Source organism: Myotis brandtii, unplaced genomic scaffold, assembly GCF_000412655.1.
Source record: "Myotis brandtii unplaced genomic scaffold, ASM41265v1 scaffold893, whole genome shotgun sequence".
Classification (NCBI taxonomy): domain Eukaryota; kingdom Metazoa; phylum Chordata; class Mammalia; order Chiroptera; family Vespertilionidae; genus Myotis; species Myotis brandtii.
In genome coordinates this window covers 241,147-261,959 of record NW_005371660.1, presented here as the reverse complement: position 1 = coordinate 261,959, position 20,813 = coordinate 241,147, and the positions used below count along the sequence as shown (strand labels likewise).

Sequence of the window (20,813 nt, the reverse complement as noted above, 5' to 3'; positions counted from 1 at the left end):
GCAGAACGACCTGTCGCTATGATGCGCACTGACCACCAGGGGGCAGATGCTCAATGCAGGAGTTTCCCCCTGATGGTCAGTGCACTACCAGAGGGGCGCTGCTCAGCCAGAAGCTGGGCTCACAGCTGGTGAGCACAGTGGTGGTGGCAGGAGCCTCTCCTGCCTCCACGGCAGCACTTAGGAACAGTGAGCTGAGCGGTAAGGAGCAGCGAGCAGCGAGCAGGTGGGCAGTAAGGAGTGAGGGGTTCTGGACTGTGAGAGGGATGTTCGACTACCGGCTTAGGCCTGATCCCCTGCAGGCGGACATCCTCCAAGGGATCCTGAACTGTGAGAGGGCGCAGGCCGAGCTGAGGGACACCCCTAGTGAGGGGTCCTGGACTGTGAGAGGGATGTCCGACTGCTGGTTTAGGCCTGATCCCCTGCAGGCGGACATCCCCCAAGGGATCCCGGACTGCGAGAGGGCGCAGGCCGAGCTGAGGGACACCTCCCTGCCCCGCCTCAGAGCACAAATTTTGTGCACTGGGCCTCTAGTATTTGTGAAGAGCCTAGAATACTGCAGGGTATATGATAAACACCATATAAGTGTTTGTCATTATCATTATCCTGACATTTTCATTCCATTCATTCATTTATTCAACAACAATTTATTGGAACATCCCCCATGTGGGAGACACAGTGATAGGTGATAAAAGATTCTCAGCCCTCAAAGGATCTTTACAGTGTAGTGGGCGGAGAGACAGGTAATATAAAGTGGGCATTGGCACTGTACGGTAGGGAGAGTGCTGTAAGGGAGCAGCGATTTTTCAACCCATGTGCCACAGCACACTGGTGTGCTGCAAGAATTTTTAAAACATGCAATACCTGACTATTTAGTCAGGGGCACTGACCTCTTTTCCCTAGATTGTCAAATTTTAAAAAATGACAACCAACACAACACTAGCCATCTAGTGTGTATAAATCAAAGTTACACCTACTTTTTGTCAGATCGGCAAAAAATACATTGTTTTGGTGTGCTGCAGAACTTTAATAATAAGTTTATGTGTGCCATGAGATGAAAAGGTTGCAAATTGCTGTAATGGAGGACTACAAGTGCAGTGGGCAAGATAGTAGTACCTGAGGGGAAGGCTTCACAGGGGAACCTGAGCTGGGTCGTGAAGGATAAATAGGAGTTGGCCAGGAACAGCCCGGCCTCCCGACGTCCAAGCTATTATTTCTTTTATTCCTCAGTCTTGCCTGAAAGAAGGAAATTGGTGCCATATGTCTGGGCCTAAAGAATTTATCCATTCCGTAAATGATTGTCGGGTGTATGATTATTTTATTTTTTTAATTGATTTTAGAAAGAGAGGAAGGGAGAGGGAGAGAGAGATTGAAACATTGATGGGAGAGAAACATCAATTGGTGCCTCCTGCATGCCCCCCACCAGTGATTGAGCCCACAACCCGGGCATGTGCCCTGACCTGGAATCGAACCGGCGACCTCTTGGTGCATGGGTCGACGCTCAGCCGCTGAGCCACACTGGCTGGGCAAGGCGTGTGATTATTTTAGACAGAGGAAGTTGTGCACCACGCAGTCCCTGCCCCTGAAGGAGCTTGAGAAGTGAGCAGAGTGAACCCGTGATCGGGAACCCAAGAGAGAAGTATGCTGGGGCCTCTTCAAAAAGATCTACATCCCAGCTGCCTCAGCAGAGGAGTTGGTATGCACCCCATGCAAGGGAGACCATTCTAAGGGAGCATCTTAGTTGACTCATGACCACATGAGTTTGGGGAGGGTGCATGGGGACAGAGGCCAGGAATGAGGGAGGGGCCCTTGCTCAGGGCCAGCAATGGGAAGGCTGAGAAGTGTGTTCTGCAACAACATCATGATGCCAATATGTGCTTCCTCCAAAACGGGCTCCCAGACTTTACAGCTGGCCCTTTGAAGCCTAACTGCAGGTAAGGCCTGTCTAGGGAGGTGGTTGGACCCCACTGGACAGCGGCTTCTGAAGTTAATGATGATAAAGAATTATAACTTATTACCATCGCTGTGGCAGTGGTGGCTGCTCTCACACAAAGGGAGAATGTTATGGCCGTAGAAGAGGTAGTTGCTAAGCAAAGGATTAAAAATTAATCCCCACTCTTCCCAATCATTAGTTTAGAATTTTTTATGACCTTGGACTTCCAAAGGGAAATTGAGGTCCTTGTCACCCACAGATAGAGGACCCAGATCTTTTTATCACCTCATTGCTGAGGGAGATAAGCGATGGTGTCCTGAGTTGGAGGCCATGGAGGTCAGGTCCCTGGAACCTGCGGTGAATGTTGGGTTACACACTCCAGAGGGTGGAGTTAAGGAGCCCCTGAGACTGATGTGGCTGCATTCTAAGGATCCTTGAGAAAGGAGACCTCATTTTCAAGGGAAATGAAGATTCTGCCTTTTTATTTTTATTTATTTTTATTTTTTCCTGTGCACCCTTTCCTTTGAAGTTAAAGTGAATATCCTTTTGGTCTTATACTTCTCTGTTTCTTATTTCTATAAACCTCTTCCTAGTTCAGTTTCCGTAAGTGAAAGAGAAGTGGCAATGATTTCATGATCAGGACTTGTCAACATAAAGCCAGGAGGTTACGTTGGTGAGATGAGGGCTGGAGAAACTCAGGGTCAGACGGGGTTTTCTGAAAATTGCCAATAAAGCAGCATCATAATCTGTCTTTTCTTCCTCAGAACAAACAGATGCCAGTTGGCTCCCAGGTCTGAACTGGACTTAGTTCCCACCAATAGACAACCCAGACCCACGGTTTTAATCTTTAGAAATTCAGTTGTGTCATCAGCTTATAAAAACCTGCTATTGTGTCAGGCATCCTATTTTCGAGGATGCAAAGATGAGCAGAAACTGTGCAGTTATGTGTTATTCAACTCTGGATGCAGAATGGCCTGCGATTGCTTGGGGTGCCCAGAGATGATGGAAACTCGCTTGATCAACGCAGGTGGGCGTGCCGGGCCACATCTTCAGCGAGTCCTACAGCCCATATCCCAGACACAAAATCAAACCGACATTTTCATCTGATTTCCCACTATGTTTGTATCTAAAGAATAGAGTCCTTTAATTCCCCAGAGCTCCAACAAGCCCAGTGCCCCTAGATTACATGCTTCTCAGTCACCAGCATCAGCACAGTTTGAAATGTCGTCCCATGTCCCAGGCCCAGCCCTACAGTGCACCCACCTGATCTGGGACCTGTGTACCCCACCTGTTTCCACCTGCTGGTCTCCCCCTCCCTTACCCCTGCTGTGCTCTGTCACCAACTGCCACCCAGGTCAGTTGGAATCTCCATCTATTAACCCCCAGGTTCTCAATCCCTCTGCTCGCTGGCGGCAAAAGCACTGCTTAGCTTTTTCTTGTTTTGCTCGTTTTGAATGAATTAAGGTATTCTGATGACAACTTTCTCTCTCTCTCTCTCTCTCCCACCCTTACCTGTCTTTCTGGCTGACACTCTGATTCTTAATAAGGTTCTCTAATTTTTATATTGAGCGCTAGTTGATGGCCTGGTCCTGGTAGGGAATCACTGGCCAGTACTAGCTAAAGAAATGACTCAGTCCCAGGTTTCAGGGCCACCGAACAAGTAGATACAAGGCACGGAGGGGGCATTAGGTCGTCCACTCGTGAACTGCCCCCGCTTCTCCCACTGGAGATGGTCGTAATCATGGCAGATGTTTTGTGGACTTGGAACCAAGCGCTCTGTTAAACACTTTAAGGGCATGACGTCATAACAGTCCTTACATCAGCTTCTCTTTATCAGTCGCTCGACTTCTCAGATGACAGAGCCCAGGCTGGAGCTCTTGGCTCGTCCTTGTGGAAGGTGGGGCTCAGGTCTCTGGTGCCAATGTCCTCCTTCAGACCACACACACGCCACCTGCCACCTCCTCGGGCGCTCCAGGCTGCACGGGTCCTTATTTTGGCATAAGTGCTTTGACCTGCTCTCTGCCCTACAGCTCTTTCCCCCTCATGTTCTCTTGGGAATTCTGATTTTCCTTCAACACCCAGTTCAGGGGTCACTTGTAGAAGCTTGCACACCCCTCCCTGGCCTTCTGTCTATTTTGCTTATGTTTGCAGAGACACCGTGAATCAGCGCTCGCCTCCGTGGAGAACGCATCCATGTTTTGGTCATAACGTCCCTACTCGTTTGCCTCAGTAGACTCTGACCTTGAAAAGCAGGCAGCATATCTTTTTAGTCTTTGTATCCCCAGCACAAAGGCCAGCTCATAGTAACACAGATAACAGCAGTACTTAGCATTTACTGAGCACTCGTCTTGGGCCAGGCAGGGTGCTACGCACTTTAGGTGTTAAATTCTTTCGTTTAGCCACCCCCAACCATCCATATGATACGTAAAATTACTGCTCCCACGTCGCAGATGAGGGAACTGAAGCTTAGTGAGCGGTGTAACTTGCCCCAGGTTACCCAGTAAGTGGCCAAAAGCCAGGGCTTGACCCCAGGTCTCCCTGAGCTTCTTTCACATTTTATTCATCTCCATGTCCTACATTTAGACCATTTAGATATTTTTTCTTTTTCAATGTTAAGGTGTGTGAGTAGGAAGATGACATTTCTTCACTACATTAGTAGTGCCCTGAGAAGCACTTGCTGCATCTCTCCCAGCGAAGGGTTCTTGAAGGAAGGTTTTACACTTTTCTGAGGAAAAGGGTTTGGGAAATATGAATTACAGAAGGTAACTGTAGACATGCTAAAAATCCATTTCTTTACTCAGTAACTTTCCTTGAAACTTTGCAGCTATTTTACAGACTATTTTATGAAATAATTGCCGTGCTTAGCTGGCTCATCTGTCAACAGAAATTTCAAATGTAAATTCAGCATTTGAGGGACCTAAAATTCATTGAGCAGAGATTTAAATATCCAGGAGAGACAAGCCCAAAACTACTTCCTTTCCAGAGCATAACTTAAAAAACAAAAAACAATCTTTGCAATTAGAGTTTATGTTAAATTTATTTAGTCAAATATTTCCCAGAATATACATGGGTTTTTACCAACCTAATTGATGATTCATGTGTTTGTCTTTACTTTGAGTTCAAGTTACTATTGCTTATCTCAGATTTTCAAGTGACCAGTGAAATCAGTGAATATTTTAAGATTAGGTGCTCAAGAAATGTAGGCTATCATTAGTAATATCTATATTTGTAATTCTTATCCTATATAACAAATAGCTAATATGCTAATTAGACCGAACAGCAGAACGACCATCTGGACGACCTTCTGCGAGGGCCGAGCCCCTTGCACAAATTTCGTGCATCGGGCCTATAGTATTTTAACATAATGTTTCATACTAGTAGAGCCTGTCTGATGATTACATTTTAATAGCATCTAGAAAACTCCAAAGCCTTTAAAGAAACCCTTACTTTCTAAATATCATTAAAACAGGGTGGCTAACATTCCCATTTTATAAGCTATGACTTGGCCTCACACTGTGTGGTGGGTAGTAGAGGTAAAGTCAGAATGTTGGGGGAGTAAGGGAGCTTGGTCCAACTCTGTCAAGAAGTAAAACGACCATAGCCAGTTTGGCTCAGAGCCTTGGCCTGCGGAGGAAGGGTTCTGGGTTGGATTCTGGTCAAAGGCATGTACCTCTGGTTGCAGGCTCCTACCCGGCCTGGGCTGTGCAGGAGGCAACCAATTGATGTGTTTCTCTCACATCGATATTTCTCTCTCTCTTCCACTCTCTCTAAAAATCAATGAAAAAAATATCCTGGGGTGAGGATTTAAAAATAAATGAATTTTAAAAAAGAAGAAGAAAGGCTCAAAGAGCTGCCTGCAGCTTTCTGCCTCCGTATTGCACTAGAAAGCTGCGTTTCATTAAGAACACCCATAGTTGCTTTGCTCCCTTAGCTCAGTCCCTCTCTCGCTGCATTTTTGCTGATGTTCCTTTCTTGTCTTTAGGCTGCACCCCCCGGCCCTGCCGTGCCAGGCAGCCATGACGACGGCCATCCTGGAGCACCTGAGCACCCTGTCGGTCAGCGGGCAGCAGCTGCGCCGCCTGCCCAAGATCCTGGAGAATGGGCTTCCCAAGATGCCTTGCACCGTCCCCGAGACAGATGTGCCCCAGCTGTTCCGGGAGCCTTACATCCACACCGGCTACCGCCCCACGGGCCACAGGTGGCGCTACTACTTCCTCAGCCTCTTCCAGAAACACAACGAGGTGGTCAACGTCTGGACCCACTTGTTGGCGGCCCTGGCCGTCCTCTTGCGATTCTGGGCCTTTGCCGAAGCCGAGGCCTTGCCCTGGGCCTCTGCCAGCACCCTGCCCCTGCTCATCTACGTCCTGTCCTCCATCACTTACCTCCTGTTCAGCGTGCTGGCCCACCTGCTGCAGTCCCAGTCGGAGCTCTCCCACTACACGTTCTACTTCGTGGACTACGTGGGGGTGAGCATCTACCAGTACGGCAGCGCCCTGGTCCACTTCTTCTACACCTCCGACCAGGGCTGGTATGAGCACTTCTGGCTCTTCTTCCTTCCAGCAGCTGCCTTCTGTGGCTGGTTGTCTTGCGCTGGCTGTTGTTACGCCAAGTATCGTTATCAGAAGCCTTACCCAATCATGAAGAAGATATGTCAGGTGGTGCCCTCAGGGCTGGCCTTCATTCTGGACATTAGCCCCGTGGCCCACCGAGTAGCCCTATGCCACCTGGCTGGCTGCCAGGAGCAGGCCGCCTGGTACCACACCCTCCAGATCCTCTTCTTCCTGGTCAGCGCCTACTTCTTCTCTTGCCCGGTTCCTGAGAAGTACTTCCCCGGTTCCTGTGACATTGTGGGCCACGGGCATCAGCTCTTCCACGTATTTCTGTCCATTTGCACGCTTTCCCAGCTGGAGGCCATCCTCCTGGACTACCAGGGGCGGCAGGAGATCTTCCTGCAGCGCCACAGTCCCCTGTCTGTCTACGTGGCCTGTCTGTCCTTCTTCTTGTTGACCGCCTGCAGCACCACCACTGCAGCCCTCCTGAGGCGCAAAGTCAAGGCCAGACTGATGAAGAAAGAGTCCTGAGGCTGGAGGGTGGGCAAGCTGTGGAGGCACCCCATTGCGATTTGGGGGAAATGTGATACAAACACAGGAGGTGACTTTTTGTTTTTAAGAGTTTTAATGTGTATTAATGGCTTTTACATTAATACATATATCCAAGGATATGCTATGGCCATGGCTTTGGGAAGCCAAAGGATTCAAGAGTTATGTTGTTAATAAAAGGAGTGTTCATTTTCCATCTGGGTCATAGCCTTTCAAGACACAGGAAACGAAGGGACCTTGGCTAAGATCATGGGCACTGAATTAAGGACCATATTTATGCCTGAAAATTCAGTAAAATTCTGACTAAGGCCTCCAGGGGCAAGTCCTGGAGCTGGAGGGGTGATAAACTTGGACTGGAAAACAAGGAGGTGGCTGGTCCACACCATATTGGACCGGCCATGCTACTATTGCTGGTCTTTGGTAATTGAATAAATTGACCCAAGGACCCATTTCCTTTGGGTTTCAGATTGTCCAAGGTGGAGAATTCAGACTCTTCAAGATTCAGTGAAACCTTCAGACAATGAATTATCCAGTTCATCTGATTTCTGATCTCTCCTCTCTCACCCACTCTAACTCTGACCCTTTTCTCAGGATGACATCTCTCTGGCTATTTCCTCTAAAGTGCTGTTCACTCCCTTCAGACCTTGGTAACACACAGGACTGTGAAGTAGTTGCGTGGATCCATGTGGCTATCCAGGAAGCTTATTCTCATATAATACTAATGCAGACGGTACTAGAAAGTACAGTGCCAAGAGCCACCTGGAGGCCCAGGCAATAAGCTTGGATACTGTTTGGTATCCTAGGGCCCACTGTTGTATACCCGTGGACTGGAGGATTACTTGAGGTCTGTTACAGCTGCCTGACAGGCCAGAAGATTTGGGGCTTGCTCCAGGGAGTCTTCTCCAGATTTTGGCCAGCGTGTTCAAAAAGCCCCTGGTAAAATGAATTGGTTCTAAGGATCCCTCTAGGGATCTAATTATTTCAAGAGGAACCCAAGGTCCAGCCTTTTAAGTACATGCCACACCACAAAGGACCCACATAACTAGCCCAGTTCAGGGTCCTCAGACAGGCACTAAGCCTCCACTGAGAGCTGAACCCTTAAAATAGTCGACAGGAAGTGTGTGTGCGCTCTGTGGTTGGTCCCCGGAGGCTCCTTGGAGTATGAATGGTGAGTGGGGCACCCTGTAGCTAGAATGTCCCATTTCGGACATCACTGCCCAGCAGCTTCTACGGGGTAAGTGGTACTTGCCATTGATGTGTTCTGGCCATGCAGCCTCCAGAGGACCCACCTCACTTTGGTCCAGTGAAAGAGGCTGCGTTGACAGAGGAGCCAAGGGAGGCTGCATTTCCTATCAGTATAAGGTTCCCATTTACCGAAAAGGGAAGTGGTTTGTTTTCACTCCACTTTGACAAACATCTTCTATTACTAGATTATCTTGTTGTCTTTAAATCTTTGTTTTCTTTCTTTCCCTGAGAGATATGTGGATTTGTGCCTTATAAATGGAAATGTATGAACACTCCTTAATATATGGCCATGTGAAATTTGCGGTTTGGGGTTACTGGGATTAGAAAGAAAGAATTTGTTGCTTTTCAACCAGTGGATGAAGGATTGTTTATCAATCAAAAGACTCTTTCAACCTGCTTATTTTTGGCAAAAAAGAAGAAGAAGGGGAGGACGAGAAAGAAAAATATTCAACTGAAGCTTTCCTATAATCTTTATATCAAGAAAATGTATGTTTTGTCAGCTTTGTAGTTTTCCTAGATGGGTGCCTCTATTAATCCCCAAGTACGTGAACTTCCGTGAACTTCTGTGCTACCCAAGTGTCTTACACAAGCTTCTGGTGTATGTTTTGTCAGCTTTGTAGTTTTCCTAGATGGGTACCTCTATTAATCCCCAAGTACGTGAACTTCTGTGCTACCCAAGTGTCTTACACAAACTTCTGGTGTCTAGGCCAAATCCACCACAAATAAAGTTAGCAAACTGAATCAGGCTGGACTAAGCAAGGGCATGGGGGAGTTGTGCAAACACATTACAAGTAGAGGGTCAGTTTAAAATGGGGAATAGAAAGTGCTTGAAATGTTCGTTAGTATGGATTCAAAGACCATGCTCTTTTAAAAGTTGGAAGGAAGATGTAAGTCAAGCTCTTGAACGTAACTGGTGGTCATGGTGGCTGAGATCTTGAGGCCCAAGATAAGTACAAGATAGACCAAACTTGTAGATCTTGCCATCAAATTCTTAGTTTAATTTACACAAGTGTTGGTCCCTCAAGTGATTGAAATTTTTTTTTTACGTTTTCACCACAGATATTTGAGAAGCCTTGAGTAGGGGGCAGTAACATGTAAACACAGGAAATGCAGATGTTTGTTCATTAATACTCAGACTTTTAAAGGATTCAATACTCTTTTAAAACATCTTCATTAAAATGAGTGTATGGTAAGGAACAGGCCTAGTTTGTTTAAAAGGAATAATTATTTGATAAAGGAGATGATTGTCTTTCTCCACCAGACCCCCTCAAATAATTGGCATCTACTGGAAATTCTGCTCATTATCTCTCTCTCGTTTTTTTAAGCAAGTACTTTCAACCTATTAAAATGTAAATGCCTCTGAAAAAAACTAAACTATCAGTCCATTTACATACTATGAATAAAAATTCTCATGGATTTATATCGGACCCTAGCCAGAGTAGGATGAGGGGATGGTAGGACGTACTAGACTGGGGACACATTTGCCCATTTCTCTGCTGCCTAGTACTTCCTGACCTATATATTTAATTAACAAGCTGATGTTGATACTCTTCCAGTGGTAGGCTTTCATTTCGTACCTCGGCTGAAAGTACCTCATTCCGGAACATTCTCAATCCTCTACTGGAAGCTTGAAAAACAGCAGGAGCTCAGGCCACGCGTTGAAGGTCCGACATTCCTGCTTATGTTGCCCACTTTTTCACAAATTGTACCTTAAGGTTTCACGATTGCTGCGCTGTAGTTTCAAGTAGATCCTCCAGATGGCACTCACGTCTTACTCAGAGAGGGCCCAGCCATTGCCCTCAAGGTCTCAGCCTGCAGATAGTGTTGGACCCAGTGTTTTGCTTGATTGCTTGGCAAGGAAACGTTCGAACTATTTTCTGTTTATTTAAATCTACTTACAGAAATGACCATTAAACTGATTTTGTATATGGATTGTTGTACTGTCAACATCTCTTTGCCACAGCCCTTGACCAGGGCTACTTTGACAAGGCCCATCTTAAAGAAAGGTTTTATCTAGACAGTCATTGCCAGGAGAAGGTCATGATACTTGATATGCCCCTAGAAGTAGGAAAGTATAAAAAAATTAAAAATCTACAACCCCTCCCCCCCAAACCACACATACTGGTATACCCCAAATCCTCACTTGTAAGCAGATCAAATATTCCCCCTCACCCCCCAAAGCTATGGAGTGTATTTCTCTGAGGATTTCAATCTAATTGAATAAATATTCCTAGTTTCATGGATAACAGTGTTAAAGATCTCAAAATTTTGAATTGATGGACTACATTTTTTAGATTTAAAAACTACGAATTATAATTATACTATCACAGGTACTATAGTGTAGGTGTTGTGAAATGTGGCACCTATCAACCAAAGGATTTTGTAGCCTGACTATTAGATTTAAATAGCTGTAGGAAAAAAAAACACAAGTGATTCTCTAGCCTATGGTAGCTTCAGGGACAGTGCTATCCCAATAACAGTAAGAAAATGGTGTTTCTCTGGCTTGAGGCTCCTCTGGTAGAATTATGGATGTCCCTCTTGTTTACACAAACCTATTTTTATCACCAGCAAGGGTGCTGGGCAGCTTGCAAATGCTCCTGTTGTCACTTAATAGTTCAACCACTCCAGTTATTGATTCATCATTTATGAGCACCTATAGGTGTCATGTTGGCTCAGGCATGCTGCCCACGGAGAGTTTGCAGTCTGTTGAATGAGGATCAGCGTCTTCCCACCTTGGGCCATAACAGGGTTCCCCTCTCCAGGCCTTGGCCCCAATCACAGACTGGGGGCCAGATGACCTGCCAAACCCACAGGAGGCTGGATCTGCTTTGGGCCAGAACCTTCCCCCCTCCCAGAGGCTAGAAACATCTTCCCACCAGCAAACCCATCACTATGGCCACCTTGTTAATCCTTCTGCCTCTTCAGCCCTTCTTACCGTCCTCTAGTGTTTTTACTCAGTCTTAGATATCCTCGATACTCCATACACAGAGCAGCCCTGTATTTCCATAGACAGTATAGCTTTCCCAGGTACATCTTCAGGGAAGGCTATGTAGGGTTCCAGCCTGTGTAGAGGTTCCTGATTTGGTAAACTGGAAACGGCTGCCCTCTGGCTGCCTGCTTTAAAGAAGAAGAAGAAGAAAACAAACAAAAACACCTCCCTTTGCCCTGACTGGTTTGGCTCAGTGGATAGAGCATCGACCTGCGGACTGAAGGGTCCCAGGTTCGATTCTGGTCAAGGGCATTAAAAAAAACAAAACACCTTCCTTAAGGAATATTGTTTGGAAATAATATGGAAGGGAAACCATTGCAAAAATGAATTCATTTAAATATTAACTGTGGGAGCATATTTATCTCAAATATAGGCTTTTTTTTTTTACCTAACAGGATTCTCATAAGAAGAGGTACACACCACATTTTTAGATTCCAGGAGGCCTTGACCAACTCAAAGCCTACAGAATATAACACCTCTGATCCTACATGCTTTCCAACATGTCCACATCCGTTTGAGCTTTTAAATAATCACGTGAGGTAAGACCATTAAATTAGGAAACACACTAAAAAAAATGGAATGACTGGTTCAAAGGCACACGACTCATTGTACTATTTAAACTCAAACTCATGTTTCCTATAGATAAATTCAGGACCTAGCTTATGAGAAACATCAACACCAAATATTCACAGAGCCCTTTACAGTGTGTAAAGCACCTTTATGTATTGTGTATACTCTAACCTAACCTCATTTTAACTTGTGTGTGATCCTAAATACCTCATGAATAGCCGGGGTTGCATTATTTCTTTTCGAATGAAAGTGACTGCACACCATCCCCTTGGATGCCAAACAAAGCATCCTTTGCCCCTCACAGTCTTCTCAGAAGCCCAAAAGTTCTGTTGGCCACAGGCCCTTGTTGGCCTGGATTATAAAGTCAAATCTCACTCTCTGGTCAGGGCTTCTTGAAAATACTTTTCAATCCTTGGATGAGAAGTTCATCTAGTATTAATAATCTTGCCAAGATTATGCAAGTCCTCCCTCTCATCTTTCACTGGGATTGTCAGTTCTTCAAGCAAGTGGCTCTCCAGGGATTCTGAGAACTGATGGGACTTTGAACATGGGATCTGAAAAAATGTTTCTCTGCCTTATAAAGGGGTTAGTAGGAAGCCCCTCCCCCAAAGTCATTGGTCATTTATCATTTTCAAGTAACATGCTTATTAAAGAAAATGCAGGAAAATATGGGAAAAGATAATCCATGAACTCATCACTAAAATAAGTACCTTCAGGAGAAAAATAAGGCTTTATCAAAATATTGTCAATGGTAGGTAAATTAGCAGAGTCACATAAAGCTTCCTGAAAAACCAGAAATTGGGAACTAGAAATGTTAAGCAACCTCATACTTTCATTCTATAAAGTGCAAAATCAACAGCCTTTGGTCCAGTTTACAGGAATACCGAGATGGTTGGAGTACACTTCCCTTCTGACATCCCATGATGTAGGCAATTTGATGATGCTGTGGTCCAGACGCTGGCCATGAAACAAAGCTGCTGAGAATGTTATCTCGTGTTGAAAGAATTCTTTGAAGTGCCTCTCCTGAATAAAGCCCTCTGAGAGTACTCTACAGAAAGACCTCCGCTGGAGGCCAGGCCCAGCCGTTGAACTGGTGTGGGGATTTATTGACAGTCACTCCACCAACCCTGAGCACAGGCACCTGCTTGAGGCTCCAGGGATATAACAATAGACACAACACACAAATCTCTGCCCTTGGCGATCTTACATTGGAGGCTTGTGAGAGAGCGAGACAAAGAAAGAACCAAATAAATGGTATAGGACAGTGGTCGGCAAACTCATTAGTCAACAGAGCCAAATATCAACAGTACAACGATTGAAATTTCTTTTGAGAGCCAAATTTTTTAAACTTAAACTATATAGGTAGGTACATTGTTATTAACTTAATTAGGGTACTCCTAAGCTGGCCTTTGCTAAAAACGTCCTCAATCTGATTGAGGTACGTTCGCTGAGGTCGACCCCTTCCAATTCTCCCATCCACACTCGTCTTGTAGCCAGTCTCACTCAACTCGTGCATGAATCGTGCGCCTCCCCCGCTCTGCGTATCCCTCGGCCCGCCTGCACCTCGTCCGACTTCTTCTAATGTGCATGAATCGTGCGCCTCCCCCGCTCTGCGTATCCCGCGGCCTGCCTGCACCTCGTCCCCCCTTGTCCGACTTCTAATGCCACTTCTTCAAAATAGACTCGCCCAGGCCGAAAACCGACTTCTGCGCATGGGCCACAAAATTTCAATTGCACTGTACGTGCACGCCCGCACATGGTATTTTGTGGAAGAGCCACACTCAAGGGACCAAAGAGCCCCATGTGGCTCGCAAGCCTTGGTTTGCCAATCACTGGTATAGGATGGTAGAAGGTGATGGTGCCAAGGAGAACTTCAGAGCAAGGAAGAAGGATAGGCCAGAGGGGTGGGGTGAGTATGCAGTTTTAAACAGAGTCAGGGAAGACTACAGACAAAGGTTACAGAGGGAGCCAGCTCAGTTTCTCTCCCAGGCAAGGGGAAGAAGTGCAAAGGCCCTGTGGCCAGCAGAACAGAGAGGGGGAACAGAAGAGGAGATGAGGGCAGATTGTGAGAGCCTTGTAAGGACTTTAGCGTTTACTGTCACATCAGGATGAGGTATGCTGGGCAAGAATTCTGCCCAAGGAAATTCAGGGTAGTTGTTTATCTATATGGACTAATTATGAACTACATATAACCTTTCCTTTAGAAAACAGAGCAAATTCTGCTCCCTGCAATCTACACAAAACTTTATCACCAAGGTATTTGCTATCTCTGGGCCTGGCCCTGTGGACACACTCTTCCCAGACTCTTCTCAGCATGTTTTAAGTGCCCAGAAGCTGACTCCACCTCCCAGACAGGCGGTGAATGTTTCCCTGTTCTGCAGACACTGTAGTCTGGGTAATCTGGGAAAAATGCAATGAAACATCCAGGGCAGAGTCTGTAAACTAGGAATAAAAATAACAATAACAGTTTACATTATCTAGTGCTCACTCTTTGCCAAAGTCCTTAGCTGAGCTGTTTTCTTAGATTCTTTTATTTAACCCTCATACAAGCCTATCAGGCAGGTACTATTATTGCCCCAAATTAACTAATAAATAAATCTGCCCAAGACTACCTGGTTAGTGCGTGATGGAATCTCACAGAAACTCGGGCTTTTGGATCCACAGTCCATATTCTGAAGCACCAAAGTTAAGTGAATGCAGAGGCCTCTGGGTCTGGCTTCTCCATTGCTGATTGTGTGAATTAGGAGTGTAGAAATGAGAGGGAAATGGAACACCATTTTCTTTCTGCCCTGATAAATGAAATAAATCTAAAGATGCAGTTCTTGTTTTATTTTTAGACATCTTGACCAAGCAAAAGTCCTTAGGATTGAATCTGAAACCTGGGTATGTGCTCTGGCCAGGATCAAACCTGCCACTTTCTGTTGTACGGGATCCACACTCCAACCAACTGAACCACATCGGCCACGGCCCATGGGGAGATTCTTAACTGTATTGTGCTAGAATCCAGAGCGGACCTAGTCACATTACAAATGCTAGTCTCAGAGGCCACCTGTAACCATCTGAAAGACCTTCAAGGAAGTCGAAACCAGTTTTAAGAACCACTGACTGTCCTCAAGTTATTTCCCTACACTTCTCTAGTGCAGTGGTTCTCAACCTTGGCTGCACATTAGAATCACCTGGGAATCTTTTTAAAATCCTATTTTCTGGGCCTCATCCTCCGGAAATTCTGTTTCTTTGTTATGGGGTGGGGCCACAACATTAGTAACAAAGAAACAATTTCTGGAGGATGAGGCCCAGAAATCAGGAGTTTAAAAAGATTCCCAGGTGATTCTAATGTGCAGCCAAGGTTGGGAACCACTGCTCTAATGAGTCCTTCCACCTATTAAATACAGCCTATTCCTCATTAAAGTGAACTTGAGCACTATTCCAAGCGCAAACGATGTCTTAAAGACACCCATGGCAACATGTGAAACATCCCACTCTGTTTTTCTTTTCCAACCAAGAACAAATTATCTTGGAACCTGACTAATTTTACTGTGGGAGGATATATATATATATATATATAACTCAACACAAACCTTGTGTTCAATAAGTGCACTGGCAATTGTTGTCATTATTTATATCACTTTGTTCCAAGCAGGGTACTGTGAGTTCCATACAAACACATCCACCCTCTCTGTGGGCTCCCAGAAGCCTCTCACTACCATGGGGGCTCTTTGCTCTTGGAAGGGATTTCTCTCCACTCAGATTAAGACAGGCTTTATTTTGCCAGGCTTCTGCGTGTGTTTTTGTGGGGAATTTCCTGCTGTCCTCCACATTCCTTCTTCTTCAACACTCTGCATGTCACTGACTATCACCGGCATCGGCCGACACCCTTCTCTCCCCACCTATACTTCATTAAAGAGAGAAATGGGATTTGCATTCTCAAACATAAACACAGAGGACATGCTGAGGGGTAGCTTATCACATGCGTGAATGCAGTAGAACTTCTGCGGTAGGATGTTAAATATAGAGAGAAAAACCAGAACTGTCAGTTTCAGCGTGGTTAAAAAAAACACGTGTTTCCCTGTTGAAGCAGGTGCTCCTGGGCCTCGCCTTGGCAACTGCCCACCGGGATTCTTGCCTCTGCTGCTCAGCTCTCACAGCTGATTCAGGTAACGTTTGTTAGGCTTTTTCAATGGGAAGGGTATTCCAAATGAATCAGCTAAAGTCATAGAATGGGATTTGACTTCAGGGAGGAAAACGCAACAGAAACACAAGTTTTCAAACGCTTGGAAGGAGCCCATGGCAAGACTAAAATAGTCTAAACCCACATTGAGTGACTTTGTGTCAAGTGAAGATTTCCTGTGGGTCCTAAATCTGCTCCAGAATCTGCTTGGCAATCACTATGCATCCATACTTTGCAAAGATCGAGGTAGTTTACTGGGCACTCTTTCTAGGTAAGAGATTCCAGAGACCGAAGATTGATGGAAATGAAAGGTAGGGCGCATTCTGATTCAGGAACACTCCCCTGCAAGGTCTCCATAGTCAAACACTAGCCAGACCCCCAACCCTTTCAAACTTAGAGGTGTGTAAATGGGTGTGTTTTTCAGAAACCATGCTGCATCGTTTTTAAAAAACAGTTTATATATTTTTCTTAAATATTTTTAAAATTTATTTCAGAGAGAGGAAGAGAGAATGAGAGAGGGATAGAAACATCAATGATGAGAGAGAATCATTGAATGGCTGCCTCCTGTATGCTATCTACTTGGGGTCCAGCCGCAATTCGGTCATGAGCCCTGATGGCCAGATGAGGGCCAACCAACTGAGCCACACCAGCCAGGGCCATGCTGTACCACTTTTATCCAGCAGAGGGAAGTAGAGTGCCAAATCAGTGCAGAAATATCCAGAACTTCAATGTACACACACACACTATTCAGCTTGATATTTGCCCTGTGACTTTTAGATACTGAAGAATACTGTCACGGGATTAAAAATAAATTCTGGATGAAGCCAGCTTTGGACAAAATTCTGTAAAAGGAGATGTTTATTTTAGGTAAGTGCTTGTAGCCACTGCCATGCTTCAGGAGTCCCTGGGAGACACTGTGCAGCATGACACCCTATTTCAGGCTTGGCCTTCTGGCAGTCTGGTGTTTCCATATTGTCCATCTCCCAAGCTTTGAAACAACCTGCTAAGGTCATGCAATGTCTCTGTGGTCTTCTGAGTCCAGGCTTTACGCAGTCTTCAAACCATGGCACTTCCTACATCAGCTAACAGGGATGGTCAGGTTCCTGCCCTCTCCTATTCGTTCCACAAAGTGGGAAAGGGTGAGTTCAGACTGAAGTGCAATCCATTTTCAGTCGTCATATTTTGGAGTCATATAAACTCTTAATCATGCCAAACCTTCTCAGGGTCCAAGCAGGTTTCTGAAGCCCTGTCTTTCCCACCCACCGCACCCCCCCCTTTCCTCACAGCCCTGGTCCCTGTGCTTTTTGGCGCTGATGCAGCACTGCCTGGCTTCCCCTCATCAGAGGTGATGGAGAAAAGTTTTCCTCACCATGCTTTTCTAGGTTCCAAAAGTAGTGAAAAGCATTCTATTAACCTTTTAACTATTGTGCTCTTCTGGGAAAGAAGGGTTTTGAGCAGAGAGTACTCCTCAAATAGAAACAGATGACATGGAATGGCTTAGGCATGACTCACCCTCTCCAGCCCCCATGGGCTTCTTCACTACCCAACGTAGGGGATACAGACCCCAGTGCAACCATGCACTTAGTCCAGAAGGGTTCTTCAAATTGTATCCTAACGCCATGGATTTACTTTTATTAAGAGAACAGACAGAGGGATCATATAGCTGGTAAGGGTTTAGGCCAGGGGTGGGCAAACTTTTTGACTCGAGGGCCACAATGGGTTCTTAAACTGGACCAGAGGGCCGGAACAAAAGCATGGATGGAGTGTTTGTGTGAACTAATATAAATTCAAAGTAAACATCATTACATAAAAGGGTACGGTCTTTTTTTTTTTTTAGTTTTATTCATTTCAAACGGGCCATAGTTTGCCCACGGCTGGTTTAGGCTGTCAATAAGAGTCAGCAAGGATCCTAGTTACCAGTGATTCTGGGTACTCAGCATCAATGAGGTAGAGAGGCATCTTCTCTCTCTGAAGTTTGAACTTGCCAACTTAAATATTCTCCCAGTGACTGGCTCCCATCCTAGGTCAGTGGCTAAAATACACTGAGTGGCCAGATTATTATGACCACCCCATCAGTACAATGAAGTGAATTAGTTATGCAAATAATAATAATAATAAAACCTTGAGAGTATTTGCTTAGGAAGTTTTTAATATTCAGTATTTTTGGAAGTGTCAATGAAGTACTGATGGGGTGGTCATAATAATCTGGCCACTCAGTTTATAATGCAATGAACAGATACTTGAAGGTTATCACTAACTTCAACAATACTAATCATTAATATTTTTAAAAATGTATTAAATGCCTGAGTTACAGTAATATAGCAATAGAAACTTAAAAAGGTTAAAGGGGGGGACAAGTAGGAAACAGAAGTAGTAAGGGGAAAGGAATAGTTAGTAGAAAAGAAAATCTTTGGGCAGGGTGTGGCAGACAGCCACCAATAACTTTTTCAGATGCCACTAATGGATTCATGTCCTAGGCCCCTGAGATCCACGCCCATTCATGAAATCCAACTGGGGGATTTGTTCTGACAAGCAGCAATAAAACTAAAGCTGATATCTGTATTGACGATTACCTATTCATGACATGGGGCGATATGCTCTCTGTGTAAGGCTTGCTCTCTATGTTGTTCCTAAATTGGCTTACTGTTAACCTAAAAATAAAAGGCCTTTCAAAGTGAGACACAACAAGCGTTTATTGAGATAAATAAGAATGGTTATTCAGGAATCATTAATGGAGGCAGAATCCCAAGTAATGTTCTGACTAGGAGACAAAGGCAATGGGTGTTCATGAGAAAGGGAAGGAAAACAATTACATCAATAGAAGGAACCCATTTCTATTGGCGCAAATAACATAACATAGTGATGTTAATCCTAAACAGTGTTTTTAATTTTTTTTTCAGTCCCGCAAGTCAGCAGTGTAGTAGCCATAACAATAGCTTTCTTGTTATCTTTGCAAACAGTTCTTTTGCAAGGCACAGCGTTGCTTAGATCCAGGCCAAAGGACATTTTGCCCTGTTTAACATTCCAAAGATTTGGGACATAAGACCTGCAAAGCAGTTCCCCTGACGTGGCAGTTCCAGTTCCATTTTAAAGTGGCTCCATTTATGTTATTGTTTACACCAACAGAAACGGCTGTTATAAAAATCAGGTCCCTGGGCTCCATTTCAGAACTAATGAATCCAGTGTCTGGGTTGGGCTGGGTCTGAGTCCAGGGTTCGGGTTGCTTTTTATTTTTAAGCTCCTTGGTGCTGATAAATCATTTTTGTGTTTTTTTTTTTGTTGTTGTTGTTGTTGTTTTTTGTCTTCTTGCAAATGTGTCAGGAGAGAGTTACATTTTCTCTTAAGGACTAATTTAATCAAGTTTTATAAAAAGCACCACAGGTGAGAATACATATGGTGCCGAGAGTATGTCACCTCACTAAGTGTTAGTCTTCTGACTTAGTCTTCTCTTTGAAGGAGATGTGTTTCCCCTCGTGGTTCTGCTGTTTCCATGCTGTCGCAGGCATATCCTAGAGACCAGAATTGAGACGAGCATCTGTAGGTCTTCAGCCAACCAATATCGAGTGCCCTGAAGCCAATATGCAAGGCCCTGCCTGCAAGAGTTGAGAGGGTGCAGAACTGCAGGGGTTGACAGTAGAAAAAAAAAAAGCTAACGGGGGGGGGGGGGGGACAGATGATGCCGTGGTGGGAGGATTAGGGGCAACAAGGTTGCATTAGTTCACTGAACATCCTTAAGCAACAGAGACAACCATGAATAATGCAGAGCTCCTGCCCCCAGGAAGCACCATGGGGGTAGGTAACATCCTTTTTTGTTGTTAATCCTCCCCCAAGGATTTTTCCATTGATTTTTTTTTTTTTTGAGAGAGAGAAAGTGAAAGGGAGGGGGAGAGAGAAAGAGAGAAAAACATCCACCTGAGAGAGACACATTGATTGGTTGCCTCCTGTAGGCGCCTCAACTAGGGCCACAACCAGGGCCGGGGATCGAGTTACCTGCCCTGGACTGGAACCGAACCCGAGACCTTTCAGTCCACGGGCTGACGCTCTAACCACTTCTTTTTAAAATTATTTTTTCAATTACAATTTACATTCAATATTATTCTGTATCCGTTTCAGATGTTACAGCATAGACAATCCCGTACTTTACAGAGTGGTCCCACCTGGCCACATGCAAACTTATTAGATATTAATGACTATGTTCTCTACGCTGTGTAATTTACATCTCGGGGACTATTCTGTCCACTCACACTCCAGCGGGACCAGCGCCCTTTTCACAGCGCTGGGCGGAAAGAGCGCTTGCGCTCAGGACGCCGGAGCGCGGGGAGGCCTGGGGAGGCGGGAAGGAAGGGCCTTCCCTTCTACTTCAACTCATGCAACGCCCACTCCGGCCACCGGACTTCCCCGCGATAGCTACAGTCTCCCCTCAACCGACTCCTCCCCCTGCCGCCTTCTCCCGCCCCCGTCGCCAGCTTCGCATCCAGGCCAGGGAGCCCAGGGAGCCCCGGGAGCCCAGGGGGGCGGGGCCAGTTCCGCGAAGCCTACTAACCACACCCCTTTCGGGGTCGTCTTACCGCGAGACCGCTGAGTCCCGCCTTCAGATCACGTGCAGACCCGTTGCTCCGCGCCCGCGGTCCTGCCCTTCACTCGCAGGTGCTCGGGCTGGGTGGCAGCGCCATGGAACGCAGAGAGACCTGCGAACGCGGCACGTCGCCCGGGCAACCGGGGACCACAAAACCTTTCCAAGGCGGCGGCGGCGGCGTGGCGGATGCGATGATGTCCAACCCCGAGCCTGGTCTGCCCCTTCTGCCGGGCACA

The 20,813-nt window shown here is 45.7% G+C and overlaps 2 protein-coding genes across 5 annotated transcripts in view; both read left to right on the top strand.

Annotated features, from left to right (window-relative positions):
* PAQR8 (progestin and adipoQ receptor family member VIII) overlaps positions 1 to 8,718 on the top strand; it is a 38,786-nt gene extending 30,068 nt beyond the window's left edge. For 3 of the 4 annotated variants that reach the window (XM_005885152.2, XM_005885150.2, XM_005885151.2), the window contains exon 2: positions 5,913 to 8,718. In XM_005885152.2, coding sequence (XP_005885214.1) covers positions 5,947 to 7,011 — 1,065 coding nt within the window. In that variant the 5' untranslated portion in view covers positions 5,913 to 5,946 and the 3' untranslated portion in view covers positions 7,012 to 8,718. Of the gene's footprint in view, positions 1 to 2,932; positions 2,958 to 5,912 lie in introns of those variants that run through there. The other variant, XM_005885149.2, reaches the window with a different exon arrangement.
* An 8,346-nt stretch (positions 8,719 to 17,064) lies between these two features.
* EFHC1 (EF-hand domain (C-terminal) containing 1) overlaps positions 17,065 to 20,813 on the top strand; it is a 68,526-nt gene continuing 64,777 nt past the window's right edge. Inside the window, exons 1-2 of the mRNA XM_005885159.2 lie at positions 17,065 to 17,140; positions 20,608 to 20,611. Coding sequence (XP_005885221.2) covers positions 17,065 to 17,140; positions 20,608 to 20,611 — 80 coding nt within the window. The remainder of the gene's footprint in view (positions 17,141 to 20,607; positions 20,612 to 20,813) is intronic.